Here is a 25248-nt window from a genome sequence, read left to right as displayed (position 1 = left end):
GAATGAGTCCTGACTGAAGCTTTTGGCTGATGAATGCTCTAGCACCCTTTTAGGAGTAGTTTTATTTTCTGCTTTGCATGCTGCTTTAGTCTAATCAAAATGAACCATGTGGATTTTCTAAAAGTGACACAGAAATAGGGCAATGTTTCTCTGAAGTTCTTGTGGCCCTTCTTGTCATATTTTTAGAAGACCCCAAATTTGTAGTTATTTTCCTGCTTCAGGAAGAAGTAGTTCACATCTTGCCAGTTGAAGAAATCATGCGTGGGATTATGTGTTGCAGCCTGTTTAATATCTTTTTCTGCCTTTGATGAATGGAACATTGCTGAATATTAAGTAGTTCAGTTTCTCTATTAATTCTGATATTTTAAGAGTGAACCAATAAATGATGATCTTTCAAATTATTATACATGACCATGATTCTCCTTCTGTTAGCTTTATAATTGAGTGGCAGGATTTGCTATAAATAGTCCATTTAATTAAAAGTTTCCATTCCCTTTGCCATTTTTAAGTATTCAAATCCATATGCATGATTTGGGGGGCAGAGGTGAGAATAGAGGGTCCCAGATGGAGAGTAATTTTTCTTACCTTAAACATGTAAATAGCCACATATCTTTTTGAGTTTGGCGTAATTTTTTACTTAATATAATTTCAATCTTATGAAAGAGTTGTAAGCAGAGTAAAAGAAACTCCCATATAGACTTTACCAAGATAAACCATTTTTGCCCCATTTGCTTCTCTCTATATACATTTTTTCTTACATCATTTGAACGTAAGGTGGAGATTCCATGAACTCTTTACTTCTAAATACTTCAGTATGTATTTCCTGACTGTAAGGACAATGTCTTACATAACACAAGCACAATACAGTTCTCAAGAAATCAAACACTGAGGCGATAGTATCGCTACACAATCCTAGTCAAGTCTCAGCAGTTGTCTCAGTAAGATCCTTTATAGCTGTTTCAGTGTTGCAGGATCCAGTGCAGGGTCATGCGTTGAACTTAGTTGTCAACTATTTCTATTTAGACTCCCTCTACCTAGAACTGTTCCCTAACCTTTCTTTCTCTTTCTTGACTCGTGACATTTTTTAGGAATACAGGCCAGTTATTTTGTAGAATGTCCCTCAACTTATGTTTACCTGATGTGTACTCATGATTAGGGTAAAATCATGCATTTTTGGCAGGACTACCGCTGAAGTCCTGTTGTGTTCGCAGTACGTTCTGTCCGAGGCACGTGATGTTGACTTGTTCCCATGTTGGTGATGCTAACTTTGGTCACTTGAGTAAGATGGTGTCTGCCAGGTTTCTCAGCTGTAAAGTTACTGTTCCTCCCTTGAATTTAATTGGTAATTTGTGGTGAAATTCTTTGATACTGTGTAAATGTCCTGTTTTTTATTAAGCTGTCACGCATTAGTTTTAGCATTTACTGGTGGTTTTCTAGTTCCAACATTCCTTCTGTATTTATGAATTGAGGTTTCCTTGTAAAGAGCTTTCCCTTCTTTGCTGATTTCTTTGGGTTCATATGGACTCATGGATTCTTATTTTATTCAGTGTGTAATAATCCATTACTATCGTTAGTTAATTTGGTAGCAACTTATCCTTAACCTGGCCAGTAGCAGCTCTTTCAAACTGGCTTTAGAATGTTCCCATGAATCTTTAAACACTTATTTTAAATACCTTAAGGTCTCAATAAGATGTTCCCGGCTCATCTTGTATTTAGGCAGCTGCAACCCTGGGATGAACCATTTTCTTTAGTCTTGATTCCTGTAATGCAGAAGGGTATTTTAGAAACCAAGATCTGATTGTAATGTGTGGTCATTGCTACTGATGGGTCGTTGCTCCCAGGCCCTGAGTTACTATTACTATTTATTGTATATATTTTTCAGATTCTAGATACATCTCACTTTTTTATCTCATGATCCTTATTTTGCACATTTCGGAAATGTGTTATTTTGTGTAATGTTATTTGTCAACCTGAATTGCTCCCATTTTTGTTCTGCTTACAATTAGGTGCAGTGGTTGATAATCCCATTTCCTTAAATTGGAAAAAAAAAAAAGGAAATCAAAAAGATTTAACCTTTATGGCTTTTCTTCTGTCACCTTATCTTGTTTAACTACTTTTTTCTTGAGTATATTAGATTAAAATTCCTAAGTTCTTAACGCATGGCATTTGGATTTTAATAATGCTTAACATTTTTGAGTACTTACTGTGTGCCGGTGACAGCACTAAAGAGCCAAAAAGCTGTAGGTTTTTGTGTCAGTTCTTCTAGATTCAAATCTTGACTTTGTCACTTACTAGCTTGTGAACTTAGGCAAGTTTCTTAAACTCATTAATGTTAAAATGAGTTTCAATTTACTCATCTGTAAAATGGGAATAATAATAGTTACAATTATATATGGTTGTTTTCAAGATTGAAGGTATTCTTTGTAAAGAGCTTAGAGCAGTGTCTGACAAATGGTGAAAACCTCTGTAAAAGAATAGCTGTCATTACTGGCATTGAGAACATGTTCGTATCTCAATTTATTCTTTATCTCTAGCCAGAGGTAATTGGCTCCATTTTGCAGATGAGTTGAGTGCCATCTGAACAAGTAGAGTAACATTTGTCTCTGGTCACACAACTCCTAGGAACAGAGTAGGGACTCAGACTGAGGTCTCTCTGTCTGCAGAAAGGTATGAAGAAGAAAGAGTCTTCATCTCCTAGTGAGAAACACAAAGCTCTGGGGTAGGACAGAACTAAAGGGCACATGGCAGTGGTCACCACGGTATCACTTACATGTGGGCTTCCTCCTGTGCCTTTCTTATTAAGCAGCAAAATAATAAGACTATATGATGCACAGTTTTACTAGGATCCTATTGTTGTCTCTTCATGGTTTGTAAAAAAAAAAATCATATTTCTGTTGTTTGCAGATTAAAAGAACATTCTGCGTGAGAGGAAAGAAAAAATGGAAAGAAAACCTAGCTCTAAAATGAATTTTAGTTTTATTTTTGAAACCCCGCTCAGTTGCAGTACTTTTTTCCATATGTAAAGAGGTAAAAGAAAGTGGCTCAAGTTGGCATGGGGATTACATACAAGTATTTTTACCAAGTAGAGATCTGGAATGCTCTACTTTTTAAGCATTTCAGTGGTTTTTATTTCCTATAATCATGAGATTTTTGTGTGTGTGGTTTATGTGGTTATTGTTCACCAATTTCAGAAAAACTTATTGAACAACAGTGAATATCAGCTAGCAGATTTGGAAATCAGTAATATTTTTCTTTACAGTTGTAGTTAAAGTAACTATCCACTTATTTTAGCTTTTCATTTATTAAATAAAGGTTAGGGTTTCCTTGGCAGCAGGTCTAACCAGGAACCAAGTACAGGGATATTTATTTAAAACTTGCAGTTTTCAAAGAAAACTTTGATTTCAGTTCTAATTTTACATAAATCATCTAATTGTATTTTTTAAGTCACATGCTACAAATAGGCTTCCTTTTTAAAGTTTCCTCATTAAATGCACACTTGGAAACTAAAATAGTATTTTGTACTAGAGACAGTCTTATGTTTTGTTGGAGTTTCTAAAAGTCAGAATTGTTGGAGAATAAACTTAAAATTAAAGAAAGCTTAAGCAGATAGCAAGCTGTCAGGTTCCCATAGTGGTTATATCTGAAATTCTTCACTAGGTTTATTCAGTCACAGTGATTCACTCCTTCAGTTGTTAGTGCCAGAGAGAGCGTGGACCTGTCCTGGGTTTTAGATACGGTGCTGAAGACAAGTACTGTCGCACCTGTAACAGGAAGGAGTACTGACTTGAACATGGAGTGAAAGGGAGTAAGAGTGAAATAAAAATTGAGAAGTGAAATAAAGTGAAAGAGGGGGAAGGAAACAAGGACTAGTTGAGGCTCCAGGCTGTGGCCGGCCCTAGGCCCTGGGAGGCCCGGTCGGCTAATGCCCTGTCACATGCTATACGTACTCCCAGTCGCCTCAGAGTGGGACGACTCCAGGGGACAATGGGAAGCTCTCCCCCATGGCTCTGGTGATGTGACAGCTTGATGCTATATTTTGTAAATGATGTTAGAAAAAAATTTGCTCTTTCATAACGAGTTTTAAGGTGCTAGTCAGTTTTTATTTGACTTTCACACAAGCTAATAGTAATTATTCAGTGCCAGGCACTACGTCAGAGATCATAATATGTTTATGGTTTGCTTGGGTAATTTAAGAGGTAATATTGTATTTTGACACAAAATGTGTTAAGTCAACCTCTGTAGATAACAGGACAGTATTGGCCACTTAACTCTAACTTCCAAAGAAAAGTCTATTTTTTTTAAATTCAAGTATGTAAAACAGTATTAACTGTAATCATTATGCTATACATTAGAACCCTAGATCCCTAGAACTTACTCATTGTCCTCTTTGACCAACATCTTCCCTTTTCTTCCACCCTCATCCCTAAAAAAAGTCTTTAAAAGGGTTCAAATCTTTCTCTTTAACTCATGTACTATTTGATTATTTTAACAAATAAATATCTTTCAACTAAATATAATGCATATTTAATATATTTTTAAAATTTTAGAAATTGAATGCATGTCCTGGGTCTCTGAAGGATAGAAAAAGATATCTATGCCATTATGAAAAGTATTAGTTTGAGAGTTAAAAAGAAAATGTAATATATTTATAGGTGGTACCTGTTACCTGATGAACATATAACTTGCAAGCATCCTGTTTATATAATTGCTATTGCTGGAAACTCCAACTTTCTGTACAGGACTACAGAAGAGGGAGACTTGGTATCAGTGTCCAGAGTTAGAATTCAAGAAGTACTTTCAAGTAGAAATAGTGTTCAAATGGTGATTGGATGTCTAGGCTAGTCCCAAAGCTAATTAAGTACTAAACATTTGCAAATGCTTTATCTTTTACAGCGTGTTGTAAATTTATAGTATTTAATCAACAATATGGATTATGGGTTTTATAAGTGCCCGTGAACTAACTTGGGATAATAAGTACCAGTTATTTCATTATTTCCCTGAAGAAGTGTGTTCTAAGTTCTGAACAACCAATTTATAAACAAATTAATAATGCCCCATTTGTGAGCTTGATTAAAAACGAGAAGCTCACAGTCTACTTTAGAATGTAGAACAAAATTTTAAGTCCTGTGTTAATCATGGTGTTTTTTGGAATACACAGGAGAATCTGGAGCCAAATGTTGGGATGGGATGGGATGGATTGGAGATGATAGGGAGGGTTGGGGGTTGGAGGAAGGTAGAGGAAGTTGGAATTGGGCAGGAGAGAGGCCTGGGGAGAGGCAGAGGTACTTTTTAAAACAAGCAAGAAGCTTGAGAGAAGGTGGCATATTTGTGGAAGTTTAGTGAGTCTGGGACCTATGGTCTGCAGAGGATAGTGCCAAGAATTGAATGAGGTTGGGTAGGATGGCTGGGTGAGATCTTTCAGAATCTTGAATTTCATATTTAGGAGTTTGGATTTTATCTTGAAGGTAGTGAGGAGTCACTGAAGGAGTTTACAAGGAAAAATAACATAACCAAATTTGCATTTTAGATGTGCAAGTTGATTTTCATTTACAGAAAAAATTTTTGAAACTAGAGGCTATTGGAATAAGCCAGTGAGAAAAGTGAGTTCTTAAACTAAGGTAGCAGGAGGATTGGAGACAGGGAGAGTGTTAGCATAGTAATACAGAAAGAAGGGAACCATTTTTGCAAATCAAAAGTAACTGGGTTGGCAGTGATAAATGTTAAGGAAAGTTTGGTTTAAGTTGAGAACAAACCATTGGCTTTATTAATCAGGAGGTTCTTGCCTTGTTCTTTCTTTCCCTCCTCATTTGTAGCTCTGTTTTAGGATAGGGAAAGGAAAGAGAAAATGAAGAAGTTTTTTTTTGAGTCACTGCTAGTATCTGTGTAATTTATATCTGTTATATCTGTATAATCTTAACATTAGCCCTGTGGAGTAGGTGTTGTAAAATCTGTTGTTAAAAATAAGGAATGACTCAGATTCAGGAGTCTTGTCCATTTTATCTCATCTGGTAAGTGGTAGAGATGGAATTTGACTTACACTTTTTCCATATTTTATGCAAGTTATAAGGAAATAAAATCTCAAATTACTAATTTCAAGTTGAGCAATGCTAGTAAAAGCATTAGACTGTGTTAACCTATGGAGAGAGAGCAGCTTAAGTCTTTTAGAAGGCTTCAGTGTGTCCTGATATTTTTTCCCAGCTTTACAGGTTCTGAGCTATTCTTCTGATCCAGTCTCTTCCTTCTTTCCTCAGATTTAGCTCCCCTCTTTCCCTCCTTCCTCTTTGCTTCTCTTGACCAGTGACATAGAGCCAATAAAAGAATGAGCAGAAGTGCTTCCCAAGTGCACATTTATACTCACCCTCCATATGACCTCAGGAATATATATAATCACTAATTGTAGTGTGAAGTGACTAAGGCAGACTTGGACCTATCGAAGGTTTAAGAGTGGTGGCAAGTACCAAAGTTTCTCATTCAACTAAAATCAGCTTGTATGCAGAAAGCAGTATTTTTCTTGGTATCATGGTTCCAAAGAGCAATACAGTAGCATAACTGCCTCTGTATACTTGTAATATAATAGGGAAGCAGGTATCATATATGATTATAGTGCAGCTTGTAAAGTACAGTAATTCAGGGTTGAGAAAATGTCCTGTAGGAGAGGAAATGATTTTCCATGAGCATATCAGAAGAGTTTCATGGAGGATTTGAAATCTGAAGGATGAGGGAGGAAGGTAGAACTCAGTGGTAGAGCCCGTACTTAGCAGGAGATCCTAGGTTCAATTCTCAGTACTGCCATTTTGAAAAAAGAAAAGAAAAGAAAAGTTAAAAAAAAAAAAAACCTCTTAAAAAAAGAAAGAAACTTGAAGGATGAAAGGGAATTTGCCATGTGGAGAAAAGAAATCTAAGCTAACAGACCAATTTGTACAGTGCATATAACACGGGAAAAAGTGGTGTATTGGGATGAAGAGTGAGAAGACTGGTGTGACTGTCACAGGGTAAAAGAGGAAAGATGGTACAGGAGCAGGTGAGAGATGGAGGAGAAAAGGAAAGTGGAAACCAAATTTTGAAGTTTCTTTTATGACAACACAAAGGCATTTAGACCTTATTCTGTAAGATTAGTGAAGGTATTTTTAAGCATGTCTGGCATATTGACATATTTCATAATGTACCTTTTAAAGAAAATACCATTTTGATTTGTGTTGGCAGTTTTGGCATAACCTGATTAGAATTAATCTGTACAATTAAGTTCTAGCAAAATTTGAGTCTATTTAGTTTAGTTGATTTATAACTTATTGTTCGCTTTGGCGTTTTAACAAGTTCCGAATAGAGATTTGCATTTGTACTTTACTTTAAAAGTGAATTTTAAACGAGCAGGTTTCAAATTATCCAATAAAATAAGAATATTTCTATCACGTTAATACTTTAAAGTTTGTTACTATAGCATTATTATTAAAATGGGCAATATTTTTAAGCATTAATATTTGATTTGACATGAAAGAAGCTAAGGAGTATGCTTAAGCAGTATTATGTTCTGTGAAATAATTTGATATGTGTCAGTAATGTTTTTTCCTTTGGATTTAATTTTTTTCAAGAGTAATTATTTCTAGATATTTACATTTTAAAGTTTTTCTTGATGAGAGAGAATATTATGGTATTTTTTAAATCAACGATGTACATTTTTTCCTATTAAAATCTGCTCTTATTTTTGCCCGTTTGCTTTTTTGTTTAAATTGAAGTACAGTCACTTTATAGCATTTTGTTAGTTTCAGGGGTACAGCATAGTGATTCGGTTATTGTTTTCTAATTACATTCCGTTTTAGATTGTTGCAAGATAGTGAAGATAATTCCCTGTGCTATACAGTAGGACCTTGTTGCTTATCTACTTTATGTATAATACTTTGTATGCAAATATATTCTCTCATTCTGTTATCTATCTCCTTACTTCCTTGATGGTATTGTTTGGCACACTAGTGTTTTATTTTAATGAAGTCCAAAATATCTATTTTCTGTCTTCTGTTGCTTGTGCCTTTGATGTCACATCTAAAAATCCATTGCCTAATCCGGGGTCATGAAGATTTACTCGTGTATTTGAAGAGTTTTAGTGCTTACATTTAGGTCTGTGATCTATTTTGAGTTAATTCTAGCGTAAGATGTAAGGAAGGGGCCTAACTTCATTCACCTGCATGTGGATATCTAGTTGTTCCAGCACCATTTGTTGAAGAGAATATTCTTTCCCCATTGAAATGTCTGCATATTGATCTGTTTTGAGGTGAAATCTGCGTAACATAAAATTAACCATTTTAAAGTGTACAGTTCAGTGGCATTTAGCATGTTCACAATGTTGGGCAACCACCACCTCTGTCTAATTCTGTCACTTTGGTTGTTGTGCAGTCACCACTTCTATCTAGTTCTGACTTTGTAAATGTACTGAACTAGATGGTACGAAACACTTTCATCATTCCCAAAGAAAACTGTATACGCATGAAGCAGTAACCTCTGATTTCCCCCTCCTCTCAGGCCCTGGCAACCACCGGTCTGCCTTCTATCTCTATATAGATTTACCTATTCTGGATATTTCATATAAATAGAACCATACAATGTGTAACCTTTTGTGTCTGGCTTCTTTCACTTAGCATGTTTTCAAGGGTGACTCATTATTGCATGGATCAGTATATCATTCCTTTTTATAGCTGAAAATATGTTGTATAGATAGACATCTGTTGATGAATATTTGGGTTTTGATGTATTGTTTTCTAATGCTAGCCCTTCAATATTTTTGACCTTATATATCAGCATTCTTCTTTAGGTATAAATCAACAAATACAAGGAACAGAAAGGAAGAGCCTTTGCTTCCCATTCTTAAGAGTAATGACATACACATGCAACGATTTTCTGTTTACCACAAAGAAAGCACTTAGAATGTATTAGTGTCTTTCACCTACTATTTATTTCATAGCCTTCATGTTTTATAAGTTGCTTCCTATCCGCTGTCTCATTTAAGCATCACAAGAACATTAAAAATCACACATAGGGCATTTAAAAAATTGTTCTCATTTTGCAGAGGAGAGTACTATTGATGATTGTCATTTATCCAAAGTTATTTAGCAAGTAAATGATAAAGTGCAATATAACTACAGTCTTTTGCTTCCAACTCATGTTCTTTACTGATAATAAAAAATTCCTACACAAAAAACTTTGGCTGTTATGCCCTGAGTCAGTATACCAAATTCTTGTAGTTAGCCAAAATTATTCAATGAAAGATTATGCATACCTATTCGTAGTTTAAACCTTGGTTATCATGTCGGTGTGAAGAGCCCAGGATCACCTCTGTACCACAGAATTTTGTCTTATGGTGAAAAAGACCAAGATCTCTAACAGAAGAGAAGGGCCATGCGCATTTTCAGTTTTATTCATCAGTATGTACTCTAGCGTTCCCACCTAGGATAACTGTGGGCTCTCAACAAAATATTTGTTGAGTGAATGAGTGGGAGAAGTATATTGTATGTTCTACTATTTGTGTGACTTACCACTAAATTCTATTATAAATTGCCACTGAATATTCCTATTAATCTTACAAGTTTTGAATGAATACACATAATAAAAAATCTTACAGTCTAACACTTATTTATTGCAGTACCTTATGAAATATACCAGGTACTGTTTGAGCTTTACTGAGGAGATGAATAAACTGACTCACAGAAATGCTAAGTAATATGCTAGGGAGCAACCCAAGCCATAGACTCCTCTCATATGAAGGTTTCATACAGCTATGCTGAGTTATAAAGTCATTAGAATTTGATTATCTTAAAATAGCCTAATATTGATAAAAGGGATTTAATAGCCTGGGACTTGGTAGAGCCGATCTTCAGAGAGTGATTATATTAACATTTCTATCAATCTAAAATTGATGTTTGTGTTTGACTACTTTTAAAGTTTGATACTTGTTTAAGATGCCTTCACATGTGTCTGAGTACATTTTATTCCACCCATCAGTCGTATATTCTTCCCGCTCTCATCCCCTATTCTTATTAGCAGAAAATTTTATATGGTTTTTACAGTGTCATCAGACATCAGTCACTCTGATTTTTACTAGAGCCAGGAATTTTCCTAGATCAGCAAAACATCTTTCTCAAAATTGCCAAAGGTCGCTTTAAGGTACATTATCATTTTACACTTAGTAGATATTTTGGTTTTCCTTTTAGGTGTTGACAGCTCTTCTACCACAAGCAGTGCTTCTCCGATGCCCAACAGTTACGATGCCCTAGAAGGAGGCAGTTACCCAGGTAATTTGTTTCCTGCTTATTTGATGTTCACTCAAAAAGTGACTGACCGTCAGTTGCTTTCAAACATGAGCATGTATTGTACATAGTTATCAGACTATATTTTTAACAGGAAAAAAAGACATTTTCCTGGTATTTCTGAGCCTTAACTTAATAGCGCTAATTGCCTTGAAACGACTATGAATGCTATTTCTGGAAGGCCTAAGGAAATATATTATTCCATTTTTATTATTATGTTCCTTATCTTTTTCCTATTTCTAAGAGACATAATACTGAAATTTTTCTCTTCTTTTCCCTTCTTTTTTATGCTGATAACTCCTTAAATAAATTTTATATTTCTGTTCTCATGCTTAGGTCCTTGAATTTCTTCCAACTAGCCTCTGAATATAAATAGTTTTTGACTCTTTACTCCCCCTATGGCTCCTTGCTGCCTCCACCAGGTAAATAGATTAAACAACTTGGGGGTAGGTTTCGGAGGCATTGCTTTTAATCGTATCTTGAAATAACTTTGCATTACATAGGAGCAGGAGTGGTGGATAGTGATAAAAAAATTACAAACTTAACTTTCATAATGAATAGTCATTTCATTATAATATCATGTACTGGTATCTTCGTAATTTGCCTGTTTGCTATCACTGGCAACCAGGCAGCCACACCTGACCTCCCTCTTTCTCTTCCCTTGTGATTCCAAACTTTAAGACTAACAGAACAAGGAATTTTGCCCTTCTTTCTTATAACATTGCTAATTATCCAGGATGAAGCTTAATTGAAGTTGGAGAATGCTGGACTTAACACACTATCTTGCTATCATTATTCTATGAATCAGAAAACTTTAATCTTCTCAGCTTAGTATAGAGTTCCCTTTTAATATTTCAAGAATACTTAAATAAGCTACTCAATCTTTTGTGGGTAAGGTTTTTTTCCCTAGGGAATCTGTGTGTGTGTGTGTGTGTGTGTGTGTGTTTTGTGTTGGAGGTTGTAGACCATTCTAAAAGCAATTGCCATTATCAAATAAAAGTTAGAAGTTACTTCATTCCCTAAAGGATGAATACTGTGACTGTAGTATTTCATGGTCTTCAAATTAACCTGAGGTAAAATGCCCCATGTAATGTAGTTAAAAGTTTATGGCCTTGCTTTGTTTGTCTGTATTCATTTAATCAACAAATCTTAATCTTGTTATGAACTGTGCTTTGACCGTAAGTGAATGACCTTGGGCAAGTTTTCTAGCTATTTGTACTGCACCAAAATTAAGGAAAGATGTGAATATCTGTCACAGTCAGATTAAATGAATTGAAAGTATGTCAGGTACTAGGTAGGTCTTAGGACTGTAGAAATGTATGAAACAGTATTCCTTTCCCAAAAAAGGAGAGAAGTTTTAGACCCCCGTGTTTAGGACCCGAGTTCTTTATTTCTTAGGCTGATGACTGTTGTCACTTTTATTCCCATCACTGGGAGGAGAGACAAGCAGGAGATCTAAGCTTGTCCTTTGAAGAAGCTGCATTGAAGCTCTTGTCCTTTTAAGAAGTCTGGGGGCTGACCAGGAAGCTAGCGCTTGCCTAATTAGCACAAGATGATAGCCCAGTGCCTAGGAACGTGTCTTCAAAATGAGAGTCCACAGAGTCAGTAGAAAGATACGACTCCTCAACCACCTTCTAAAAAAAGTAAATTTACTAAGTCAGATGCTTTTAGGACCGTATTCTTCGCAGAGTCTGATTGCTGGTGAGGAGTATAGTTTTAAATGAAAACTAGACTAGAATACACATGTATTTCAGATTTGACTTAAAAATAAGATTTAGTATAACAAAATGTTACTAATCATTGTGTGCAGTAGAGTAATAAACTTTCTTTTTGTTGTTATTCTTACATGTGATGATTAAATTTTCTGTAGTTTTTTCACAGTTTTTATCAAGTTTTAGTTTTTGTTATAAATTTAAATAAAGGAAGAACATTCATTCATTAGATTTTACTTGGTCTCTACTACATACCAGACGTTGTTTTAGGAGCTGAACACTATTCCAGCAACTGTCTTTCATATTTTCACAGTTTTGCCTCTGCAAATAAAGCAGACTTCTAGGGGACTGTGGAAATAAGCCACTCTTGCCATGGACTTTTTAAAAATAGATGTCAGGGTCAGAAAAAAAGCAAGTTAGAGAAAAGAGTAGTTAGCACCCTTTTTATTGCTTTGCTTTGTCTTCTGCTTCTTGTCCCCATTTCTGCTGAGAGAATAAAAAGAAAAATAAATTTTTATATACATAAATATTTATATTATAATATATACTATATTTCTTATATATGTATTTCATATGTATAAATATGAAGGGCTTATCTATTAGAAATACCAGTTGAAGTATTTGTTGTGAAATAATACAAAATGGGGTTTTCTTGTAAATACTTTTGTTAAAAAAAGATAAAGTGGGAACATGTGAAACAAGATGAGCAAAATATTAATGATTATTAAACCTGAGTGATGTGTATATGGGGTTAATTATTCTATTTTCTCTACTTTTATGTTCAAAATTTCTCATAATAAAAACTTAAAAATGGCATTGGGGAATGCCAAAAGTTATGGACCACCCAGGAGCCTTTATGGAGTCCTGATTTTCTGTTGTTAACACCATTATTTTCCTTTTGTTAGATATGCTCTCCTCATCAGCAAGCAGTCCTGCTCCTGAGCCCGCTCCTGAACCTGACCCTGCTCCAGCTCCAGCCCCCGCTGTTCCTCAGCCTTCAAAACTGGCTAAGCCGTTTGGATATGGTTACCCAGCTCTTCAGCCTGGATATCAGAATGCCACAGCACCACTCAATTCTGGAGTACCGCCCAGTAGCCCAGGGTATTCTGGATTCCAGCAGTATGCTCAAGTATGTATTTAGTCATTTAAAGACTGCATTTCTAAAAATTGTGAAACTGTTATCAATTCTGACAAACCCTTGGTGATTCAAATGGATCGTAAGTACGAATACAGATAAGCCCAGATCAAATGTACATAGAATTTGGTTCCAGTTTTTTATGTGTGTTCGTACATAGAAAAAGGTAAAAGGTGTTAGTTCTGATTTTTTTTCTGCATTATACTTTTATTTTTCAGAGTCTCTGCAATATACAGGTATTAATTTTATATCAGGAAATTAATTATTAGTTAAAATTTTATATTACTAAGCTGACTTTCTCCTTAAAAAAATGACATGGTGTTAATATGGTGGGGATTTTGGTTCCAACTCTTAAGTTGAAGAAATCTCCATGACATGTAACTGAAATTGGTAAAAAGCCTCCACACACAAATGCTTACGAGTACATTTGTTCATAGTACTGCTATGACTCGTTTTGACGTGACCTTTCTGGAAGTCACCTCTTAAATATCATATCAGTTTAGTAATAGGATAATAATTATTTTATATTTATATTTATTGAGAAAAAATAGAATTTAAGGAAATGATTGAAATGGCAAAAACATTCTACTTAGAATTAAAAAAAAACTGCTCTTAGTAGTCTAGCAGAAATTTCCTCCTATGGTGAACCAATGAAAATTAGAGTGGAAATAAGAAAACCATGTGTTTCTGGAATTTAATCTTAGAATTAAGGCACAGAAGGAAAGAGGAAACTGGGAGACACATTGGAGAAAAATAATTGGTTAGTACTTACCTGCCTTCCATTTTGTTAGATTTTCTTTATTGGTCCAGATGGGACACTACTATTTCAAAGTAAGTGAGCAATGGTAATTAAAGCGCATAGCTAGGATCTACATTTAAATTCTTACCTGTCTACTAGCAAGATTATAGGTTTTTATCTAATATGAACAAACTAATTTTAAAAGAAGCCATTTATTTTTGAAGTCCTAGGTAGGATAAGAATATTTTACTTTAGTTTTAAGCAGCTTTCTATAATAAAATTGAAATACTTTTAAATGTTGCATTTAGTGCAACTCAGTGGGAAGGTTCTGAAATCTAAGGGCTTTCTTTGTATTCATTTATTAGAGATGACTTTTATCAACTAGTGGGAAACTCCAGCGGTTATCTTTTGAGGAAGAAAAAAACTTAAAATTTGTTTTTCAGTGTTGAAAAACAGGAAAAAAGTTGATGTTTAAAAATGAAAATAAAAACTAGAAAAAATATTTTAGTGTACATGTGAAAACCCAGGTATAGATACTGTATGGCTTCTTTTTTTTTTTTTTAACTTTAAAAAGGTTCATGATCAATTAGAATAAGATGCAGAAAGTAAATAAAAGTGGAAGGTAAATATCAACCAATCCTCCCATCATCAAGATATAAACACTTGGAGTCTATCCTTTTAGGTTTCTTGCTGTGCATTTGTGGGGGGAAGCTAGTAAAGCTGGTCATCCAAATGACCTCTTTAAACAAACAAACAAAAAAAAGTTGATAAATACAGATATTGTTTCATAAATTTTCTATTCCTTTAACGGCATAAGAGGAAACTTTTATATCACTGCCTATCCTTCATCTGAAAGCTGCATAACGTTTTATAGTCATCCAGTCTATCATTGTTGGGCATAGCTGAGTGTGAATTAGTGAATCATAGGACCTATTTACCAGACTTAAGAATTTCTCTCTATTTATTCATTCAGTGAAAACTGAGTTCCTACCATGTGGCAGCCCTACTCTAGGCACTGAGGATACAAGAGGAAGTTAAGTGAGCAAAACAGTTCCTTCTCCCTGTAAACTTGGTGGGAGTGCGGGGCCAATGGGACAATAAATAAATAAATCAATAAATTAGTAACCTAATTTCAAATAGTTACAAGTGCTATGAAGCAAGACAAATTCAGGAAATTGCTGGGTTTGGGGGATATGGAGTAAACAGTCAGGAAAGCCCTCATGGTAGAAGTTATGTTTAAGTTAATATTTGAATGACACGAAAAGCCAGACCCCAGGAAAATTTGGGGGTAGAGCATTTCAGGCTGAGAAAACGTATATACAGAGACAAACGTATATACAGAGACTTCAGCAGGAGCAACTTTAACATGTTCCAAGAACAAAGTCCCAGTGTGGCTGGAACTCAGTTAACAATGGGAAGAGTAATACGAATGAGATCAGAAAGCTAGGGAAGGACCATAGTCAGAAGCTTGAATTTTACACCAAGTCCAAAGGGGAGACGTTGGAGATTTTATGGAAAAGAATGAAATCTGATCTATGTATTTAGAGAATCATTTAGCTACCATGTGAAGAACAGATTAGGGATAGGAGTATTTGAAAAGACAAAAATGGAAACAGGGAGATAAATGAAAGCTTTGCCATCATCCCAGAAATAGAGGTAGTAAAAAGTGGATGGATAAGGGATATCTTTGGACTTGTTGATGAATGATTGGATGTGGTGGGTGAAGGAAAGGAAGGCATCAGGGATAACTCTTAGGTTTTTGGCAGGGCAACTGGGTAGAGGGTAGTGTATTAACTTAGATGGTGAAGACAGAGTAATGATTCAGGGAATGGGAAGTGAGTTGATCATATTAAGTTAAAATAGACATCCAAGTGGAGATGTCTGGCAGACAGTAGTTGATCAATATTTGGTGGTCAGGTATAGAGAGATAATGTGCCAATTTATATTCCCAGCAAAAGTGTCTATGACTGTCCATTTCTCTATTACTAAGTATGCCAAGAATTATTTTTATAAGCAAAATTTTTTTCATAATTCTTAGTCATTTGTGTTTCTTTTTTGATCTATTTTACTGAGGTATAGTCAGTTTACAGTGTTGTGTCAGTTTCTGGTGTACAGCACAATTCTTCAGTCATACATGAATATACATACATTCATTTTCATATTCTTTTTCACCATGAGCTACTATAAGATATTGAATATATTTCCCTATGCTATGCAGTATAAACTTTTTTTTTAATCTGTTTTATATATACTAGTCACTATCGGCAAATCTCATACTCCCAGTTTATCCCTTCCCACGCCCCTCCCCCTTAGGCAACCACAAGTCTGTACATTTGTGTTTCTTTATTGAAATCCCTGTTTATATTCTTTCACCATTATTGTATCCAGGTCCTTCTGGTTTGTAAAAGCTATCTGTAATAAGTACATTAATCTTTTTTCTAATATATATTGAAATTTTTTCCCTGAGCTTAAAATTTGTTTTTAATTTTAATGGCATTTTATTTTACATTGGAAAAATGTTTAGTTTTATATAATCTTGTTATTTCTTTTTTGTTTTCACCTTCGTTTGTATCCTTTAAAAGCTCTTTTCAACCTTAAGATTAGGAAAATTTTCTTTTAGTTTTTTTGGTGATTACCTTTTTGTATCTTTAATCCACTTAAGGTTTTATTTAGATATATAATGTAAATAAATCTCATTTACCCCCAAAATATTTGGCTCTAATTTCAATGACATTTATTAAATAGTCTTTTTCTCATTGATTAAATATCCTACCCTTATTTTATATCCTAAATTCTTAAAGAATTCTAAGTTCTTACCCTAAACTTGGGTTTGTTTGGGGTTTTCTATTATACATTATTATTGGATCCATGTAATGATTTTTTCTTTCATCCTTTAGAGCTCTACCAAAAACTCAGAATCCTTTTCATTGTCTAGGTTTTTTTTTCCCCCTTAACATCACCCGCTTCAATTACTGTCAATATTTTTCCGTATTTGTTTCATCTGCCCCCTACACACACACACACACACACACCCCTTTTCTTGCAGAGGATTTTAAAGCTAATCCTGGGCAAGAGGAGGCGGGGAGATAGAAAAGATCATTTCTTGCAGACCACAATACCACTGTCACATCCAGCAAAATCAACAGTAATTTCTAAATGTCATTTAAAGTTCAGTCCATATTCAGATTTGCCTCATTTCAGAATTGCTTTTTTGCAGTTGGTTTGTTAAAATCAGAATCTAAACAAGGTTTGCTAATTGTATTTGCTTATGCCTCTCAATTCTCTTTAATTTTAAAACAAACATCCTCGCCCATTTTTCATGCCTTTGATCTTCTGAAAAAACTGGGTCTGTTGTCCTGTAGAATGTCCTATATTCTGAATTTTGCTGATTGCTTCTTGTGGTGTCATTTAACTTGTTCCTCTGCTATACTTTCTATGGACTAGAAATTAGATCTAATGGCTCGATTATATCTGGGTTTATTATTTCATTTGTTTATTTCCCTAAGCCAAAATATGATATGTTTTGGTTCTGTGTACATCATAATATCTGGTTGTCTCACTTTTAGTGGTGCTGGGATTGATTAGTCGGTTCATATGGTGACAGCCTGATCTCTTCATTGTGAAGTTCCTCATTAAGCTTTCACTTAGTGACTTTATCATCTATTGATACTTGTTTATCATCTATTCCAGATGACCGTTACGTGCATCATTTATTTCAGGATGGATTGTAAAATAGTGATTTTCCTGAATTTATCATTCTGTATTTATTAGCTAGAATTCTACAGTACATTCACATAATAGAGTGCTCAGTAACTGTAAAAAAGAATGTGGAAAATCTCTATATATAGACATAGAGTTATTGCCAGGACTTTTTTTAGGTTAAAAAAGGGTCATATTTAGAGCAGTGTATATATTAGTTTATATTTGTAAATTACATAAATTTTATGTTTACTCAAAAAGCATTTTGAATTTAAAAAGATAGAAAGCAATCCTTAAAAATTAAAAGCAAACAGAAACAAATAAACCAATTTATCAAGTTGGATACATTCTGATACAGGAAAAAAGCACTGTTCTAGCTAATCTTAAAACTTAGTATTTGGTATGTTCTCAGGGGAATAATCTAAGGACAAAAAGAACTACAAAGAAATCTTTAATTTAATAACCTCACATTTATAACAGTATTGGTATTGTTATTTTGCAACTATTTTGGCATATCAGAGGATAAAATAAGGATGTTACCATTAGGAGTCAAGATTTTCAGTGAAGGTGAAGAGATGCAGGCATAAAATCAAAAAAGTTAAAATGCCATCTTCTTAAATTTGGAGTCATTGTAAACTTATTATTTTTTTCCCTCTATTTAAAAATGTATGTTTTCTATTTCTGCCTATTGTAGAAGCGGGAAGTAATAACAGCACACTAGCAATGAACACCCTTGTTATCCAGATTATGGTCTCTAGATTCCAACCCTACTTAAAAGGAACCAAGATTCTTTTTTGGATAAACGACTAACTTTAGGTCTGAAGGAGGAATAACACAAAACGTTATACCAGAAAGCAAGGAAGCTAACAAAGACTAATGAGTTCATGTCAAAAGGACACTCAGGCCAGCTTGAAGGGGCTTTCACCGGCCAAAGATTGGGTAGTTTGGGCATCAAAGTGAATAATAACCCTAATTTGCCAAGTCACTTTGAGTTGATGAAGAGCTGTGAGTTCATAATAATACTAAATATATAACAGAGGAAACAAAAAAATGAGCAAAGCAAAACTCATTGGACATCATAGTACATTTCTCTGGCACCAACTCATTCTGAAAATTGACAATTGAAAAAACTTGGAAACAAGCATTTATCCTGCCTTTCTGGTATAAAGTATATTCAGAGAAATTAAATTCTTTGACATTGAAAACGTTGTTGAAGTTTTGCTGTGAAATTTAATGTTGCAAATAAGTTTTAAAATTATTCAGTATTTTGCTTTGAGTTTATTTTTCAAGAATGCTTTAAGCTGTGAGCTGCTCTATTAAGTCATCCTACTACTACAAAGCCAGACTTAAATTTTCTTACCTTCTTGCCTTTTCTGTATGCTTAAAACCTATGTATACTTGAAGTTTTACTTACGCATGTTATATTGTTCTTTTGTTTCATTCTGAGTTGCTCTTTTCAGCAGTATCCTGGTGTGAACCAACTGTCGTCCAGTCTGGGAGGACTGAGTCTTCCGAGTTCCTCACAGCCAGAGAGCTTGAGACCTGTAAACCTTACTCAGGAGAGGAATATTTTACCCGTGACTCCTGTTTGGGCTCCTGTACCTAACTTGAATTTAGACCTCAGAAAATTAAATTGTAGCCCAGAGTAAGTATTTAATTTAAAATCTGAAGTAAGTAAGACACCTTGTCAAAAACACTGTATGACTTTCAAAAATAGTAAAAGTAATAGGATATTAATTCCTTGATTGGAAGTTTTGTTACTGTAAATTCTTCTAATTTAGTCTGTAAAGAAGTTCCAGGCGTAAAATTCAATTCAGATCACCTGTCCCTGTCCCTGTCTCTGTTGCCATTCAGTCTCATTCCTTATCACCTAATGCTTCAGAATTTTCTCTTCTCTTTTAGTGAAGGGTCTTAGGAACCCAAATCTAACCATATTTTTCTCTTCTTAAATTTCTTTTTTCCTCACTTTCCACCAGTAGTAACTTCTGATGTCTTTTAAATTAAGCGAAATCTTTAAAATTTTATGCCCTTCAATCTTTGCTTGAAAAGGATACAGACTTCACTTATGTAGACCCCAGGTTCAGATAGGTTTTCCTCTGAATTTTCTTTTCCCACTCAGTATAGAATGTGAAAACCATTGACCCCAGGCTTATTTATCCAGCCTGAATCTAGATTTAGATTTTCTTTGAGTGTCTCCTTGCCTCGTGGAAAAGTTTAGCAGGCAGCCTCTTTCTGGTGGCCACAGCCCCTGGTGTATCCTTTAGGTGGGTGAGCTCTGTTTCTCACCTCCCAGTGCCCCCAAAACTAAAAGTTCTCTGCTCTTGTCTGCTTTCGGTACTTCTGTCTCCTAAGACCAGGATGCTTTTTAGAAGACCTCCTGCTTTTGGAATCTCTCCTCATAAAGTAAACTCTAATTCACAGACAACATTATCTTCTTCCTTGCATTAGGAGAATTAGTGTTCTTTAAAGGCTTTTTTTCTTTTTTAAGGCTATAGTTTTCTAGTGTTTTTTCAGCCACTGCCTTATATGGATTTCCAATACAGGAAACAGGAAATGGAGGTGCTTCGAGGGTTCCACCTTTTCTGCCAGTCTATTGCCAGCGCCCCATCAGTGCCAAAGGCAGTGCCAAGATCATATCTATAAAAATGTATAATCACTGATTCTAGATTGAGAAGAGCTGCCCATCCTTAATGTAAACTGCTGTTAGGGCAGTAGGTGTGTGGATCACGGCCTGTGTGTGATGGGTTAGGCGTCCCCAAGTAGGTGAATGCAGTATATGTACATGTGTAATGGGTCACACAGGTAGGGGGATGGTGTATATGCTTCTACTCAGTTATGTGTTTTCTATGAAAAGATCTCTTACCAAAATAGCAAAGCAGAGTAATAGGCTTTAGAGTATATGCTTCAGAGTTTGAAAAACCTAGGTTCTTACCTTGGTTCCACTGATAAGTAGCCATGAAACTGTCCCAGTTATTCAACCTCTTAAATTCTCAGTATTGTCAGCTGTAAAACAGGAATAGTAACTGTGTCTACTTGTTAAGATAATTCATTCAATAAATATATACTGAATGCCTTCCAAGTTAAGTGCCAGGCACTGTCGCTAAGTGCTGGGAATGAAGCAGTAAATGAAAGAAACAAAGTTCCTGATCTCATGCAGCCAATGTCCTGTTAGGGAAGACATACTGTGAATAGTCAAACCAATGAGTATGTAATGTATTTTCAGAGATTACTATGAAGTAGGGAGTAGTGAGGGTGGAGGGTGACTATTTTTAATTGAGTCAGGATATGTTTTTTCCAAGGACTTAACATTTGAATAGAAATTTGAATGAAACAAGAGAGCAAGTTGTGACTCTGGAAAGAGTGTGCCAAGCTGCGTGAACACCAAATGCAGAAGTCCCAAAGCAGGAGCCAGCTTGGCGTGTTCAAGGAACACCACCAGCCTAGAGTCAACACGTATCTGGATATCTCTACATACTGTTCAACACTCTTCTTAGGAACTCCTCTCCTGGTTTCCAGTACCTCTGCCTCTTATCTCTTGGATTGTTCCTTTATTGATTCTATGTCTGCTGACCTTAATTTGTAACTTAAAAAATTTTAAGCACTTACTCTGTGAGAGGAGTAGTACCAGGGTGACACAGGGACAAAATATCTGATCTCCAGTGGAGGATATAAACAAAGTACACAACCAACTAACAGATCAGACTAATTGATACCATAGAAGCATAAATAGATCTCAGCGCACAGAGGAAGAAGTCTTTACTTCTGACTTGTGATCGGGGCATGGTTGGTTTCATACGAAGCTATAACTTTGAGTCTCACAGTAAGAGTCAGAGTTCAACAGGTGAAAAATGGGCAGTAAAGCAGGAACAGCATCATTAAAGGTGCAGAGGTGTATCTTTTCACTCGTATTTTCTACCTCCTCCTGCTCATGCCCTGCTAGTCATAGTAGAGTTACTGTTTTTTTTTTTTTTTAATGTGTTGCACTTCTCCACCATGAAAATGTTGGCTCCTTAATTTAGGTCTTTTGACATAAATAACATACATGCCTGTTTAAAGTAATCGGAATTCTCCTAGTTATGGTTATGTAACATACCCAGGTGATTTTTACGAATTTGCCCTTAAATGTTTAGTTGTTTACAACTAGCTACTTCAGTTTTTTTGTTTTGTTTTGTTTTCTGGTAGCTAACATAGTCCATGTCGTTTGTATTTTTGCAGTTCATTTCGGTGTACTTTGACAAATATTCCACAGACACAGGCTTTACTGAATAAAGCTAAGCTTCCTTTAGGATTGTTGTTACATCCCTTCAGAGACCTAACGGTAAAGTAACATCCTCAGAAATGTTTGTGCTCATGTGCAAGGTATTCAGATTGTGTATTTTCTTAGATTTTTTTCATCATCTTTTATTTGAAGTTAGATTTAATCATTTCTGTAAAATTCAATTCAGCAAACATTTTCTGCCACATGCTTTGTGACAGTGCCTAAACTAAGCACTGGTAAACAGCAAGATGATTAAGTCATTGGCCTTGCCCCCAAGAAATTCTTATTTAACTGGGGACAAAGATGTGAAAACAAATAGTTACTGTTCTGGATAACTAATACGTGTAACATAATCAAATTCTGTGAGTTACTTAGGTAATAAGCACAGTTTGGGAAGAGATTCCTTCTGGGTACAGTAGCAGAATTTTTCTACAAGTGATGAGAACTGAGCTGGATTTTGAAAAATTAGTTTTGGAAGTTGAAAAGGCCATAGATGATATGTAAACTTTAGGAGTTCTTTATTAAACGTAAAGGAGGCACCAACCATGCTTTCCAGTTGAGGTGGGGGGGACTGCATGATTGTTCTTAACTATATTAACTAAATAACCTTTGTAATAATAAAGTCTAAACATGTCAAGTTTATTGAATGAAAACGTTAACTTTTTTAAGTTTCCAATTGGGTTAGTTCAGGGAGACAGAATAATATTTCGTATTTTCTAAATTTCTTATGTTGAATATAAAGTTCCTTTTCCAAGCTAAGCATAAAGAGATGTATTTCTTTAAGGCACTTTGTATTTGGCTTCTTGTGGCCGCAGTCCCCACCAGGACTGTGTGGTTGTTACTGAGCAGTGCCTTAGGGTCTAGTGCCAGGGGCAGTCAGGCAGCAGAGACAAAGGCATTTTTATATGGTATATGTTTCTCACTGTTGTTTCTTGAGTTTAGCTGATAAGCTCTGAGCTCTGAGTTATTGTGTTTTCTTGGCCAACTAGACTTTTCTTGTCAGCCAGTAACTTTTATTACATTCAGTTTGACTTGACTTTGGTATTATTTGATAGTTTGTGACAGAAGAGGGAGAAAGCTACATTGCTGCTTGCGTTCCTCAGCATACTCCTGTGTTTTATTAAAATGCTTCAATTTCAAAAAACAAGTGTGGTTTCTGTTCTGTATGTGGAGAAGAGCAGTCTGTGGTCCGTTTTTCCCTCGGGTGCTTTGTCTGCTGCAACATCTTTATTTTACTTCCTAGCAATTACCAGTAATAACATCCAATACCATTGTGAGGTGCCGATCTTGTCGAACATATATCAACCCTTTTGTATCCTTCATTGATCAACGTAGATGGAAATGCAATTTGTGCTACAGAATTAACGATGGTAAGTTTCAGATTCTTAAAAAAGTGTGTATAATATTATTTAAAACATTTTGACATTTTTTGCCATTATCCTCATTGCTTTAAAAACTTTCATGTCACTTTTAATGGAAAGAATACAGTCTAGGGACGCTTCATGTTATCTGGCCAGGGGTATAACTGATAATGAGGAGAGTGACGGGGAGGGCAAAGTAAAAGGAATTCATAAAATTGGCAGCGAAGGTCATGCAGACTAAGTATGCTTGGTCTGCATGCAAGTTGAGATTGTCTTCTGTTTGTACCTTTGGTCCCTTCAGCTCAGTGTAGATCTTTGCCAGTGCATGTAGACACAAGCGTGCGTGTGTATCCGTTTGTCCTCTTCAGTCATTTCTTAGGTCCTCTTGGTATAATTGCTTTCAAATTTGTGCTTGTCTGATTTCTTTTCCATGTCATGGGGTATAGTAAGTGGGACACAAGCCTAAGAAGCAGAGTTACCTGGGTCCAAGTTTTCTCACCTGATTTCAGAAAATAAATTTTTTTTATCCTTCTGATTTATTTTTTTTAAGCGGGTGTAAGAGGTTGGTTTTTATCATTAGGTGTTCACAGAACTGTTGTAAACCTCATAAATACTGATGATAGAGGTGTTTGTTTCTAGGCATATAGATGTTTTTAGTTACAAATTGTGTTACTAAATTTACACTGGATTCCTAATCTTACCTAGTTCCTGAAGAGTTTATGTATAACCCCATCACCCGGTCTTATGGAGAGCCTCATAAACGGCCAGAAGTTCAGAATTCAACAGTGGAGTTCATTGCCTCTTCAGATTACATGGTAACTATTCGGTGTTGAAATTAGTTGTGGGACATAATTGTACTGGTCATTTATAGTTTGCTGTTAAGTGAATTCTTGTCTAAATTTTAAAATTGTGGTACGAATTTTTTGAAATAATGCTGGAAGTTTATACTGAACAAATAGAAAATTCTTTGTAAAGATTATAGCTCTCCTGGAAGAATGCAATTATATCACTAAGAAACATTGGTAACGTTTCATGAAGGGCACCAACATCTGCAGTTTGTTGCCAGTTTGATTTGATTACTTGCGTGGATAAATATAAATAATCTAATTATCATTTAGTATTTAATATTTAAGATCCTCAAACAGAGAAACTCATGTTTTTGCCAAAAAACACATCTGCACTTTTCAAGCCCTTAAAGATAACACCATTTTACTGGTACACCCAGTGCAGATGTGAAGATAAATGGATGTTTGCTTCACTCTGATTCTGCTCTTCCCAGTTAATCATAAAATTTCCCCTGTTCTTTAATTACACTGATTCTTCAGATCTCATTCTTCTTTTCCACTTACAAAAACAAATTCTTGGCCTTAGTTCTGCTCATCATCTTTTTGTTTCTGCTCATTTCAAGTATCTTTATAATAACTTGCATTTCTTCTGTATCTTCATTTCTAATCTTTGTTGTCCGTATAAATGTAAAGTGTTGCTAGTGGGAAAATGTGAACAGGGACAACTAATATGTATGAAATTCCTGGTGCTTGGCCCATTTCTTAACTTAATCTTATGATTTTTATGGTCCTTTGTGTCCAATTTAGCATCTGCCCACTGAACTACTATTTTCTTGTCTGTTTCCGTATTAACTGTAGTAAACTTTCTCTTGGTCACTTTTACTCTCAACTTCTTGCTTTCTGTACATTTTATTATGTTGCCAGCTCTGCCCTGGCTCCTTAGGAATCTTTATCTAATTGAAGTGGTGAAGCAAGAAGTAATCTTTAATTTTTACCATTTTTCATTGGCATATTTTTTAAAAGTTTATATATATATCCTCCTTTTGTAACTTTCATAATAGTAATTATCAAGTATGCTTGAAAGAAGAGAAAATAGTTTAATGACCATCATTAACCCATCACCAGACTTCAATAATTATCAACATTTTGCTAAATGTATTTCATGTGTCCCCAGTCTACCCCAGTCGCCCCATCCCTCCCCAGCTCTGGAGTTTATTAAATACTAACCCCAGCACCATAGCATTTAGCCCATAAATGCTTTATT

The 25248-nt window shown here is 35.2% G+C and overlaps 1 protein-coding gene across 6 annotated transcripts in view; it reads left to right on the top strand.

Moving 5' to 3' along the window:
• Positions 1-25248, top strand: part of SEC24B (SEC24 homolog B, COPII coat complex component) — a 71657-nt gene that overhangs the window by 30305 nt on the left and 16104 nt on the right. For 4 of the 6 annotated variants that reach the window (XR_012059611.1, XM_031690802.2, XM_031690792.2 and 1 more), the window contains 6 exons: positions 10200-10280; positions 12913-13136; positions 19041-19225; positions 21796-21898; positions 23082-23208; positions 23905-24014. Coding sequence is in view for 5 of the 6 variants with exons in the window: in XM_031690802.2 (XP_031546662.1) it covers positions 10200-10280; positions 12913-13136; positions 19041-19225; positions 21796-21898; positions 23082-23208; positions 23905-24014 (830 nt within the window). In the remaining variant the exon portion in view is untranslated. The remainder of the gene's footprint in view (positions 1-10199; positions 10281-12912; positions 13137-19040; positions 19226-21795; positions 21899-23081; positions 23209-23904; positions 24015-25248) is intronic. The other 2 variants (XM_031690810.2, XM_031690795.2) reach the window with 1 other exon arrangement.

The sequence above is a fragment of the Vicugna pacos genome, chromosome 2, assembly GCF_048564905.1.
Source record: "Vicugna pacos chromosome 2, VicPac4, whole genome shotgun sequence".
Taxonomy (NCBI): domain Eukaryota; kingdom Metazoa; phylum Chordata; class Mammalia; order Artiodactyla; family Camelidae; genus Vicugna; species Vicugna pacos.
The sequence above is the reverse complement of the archived record's forward strand: the minus strand, read 5'-3'. Positions and strand labels throughout refer to the sequence as shown.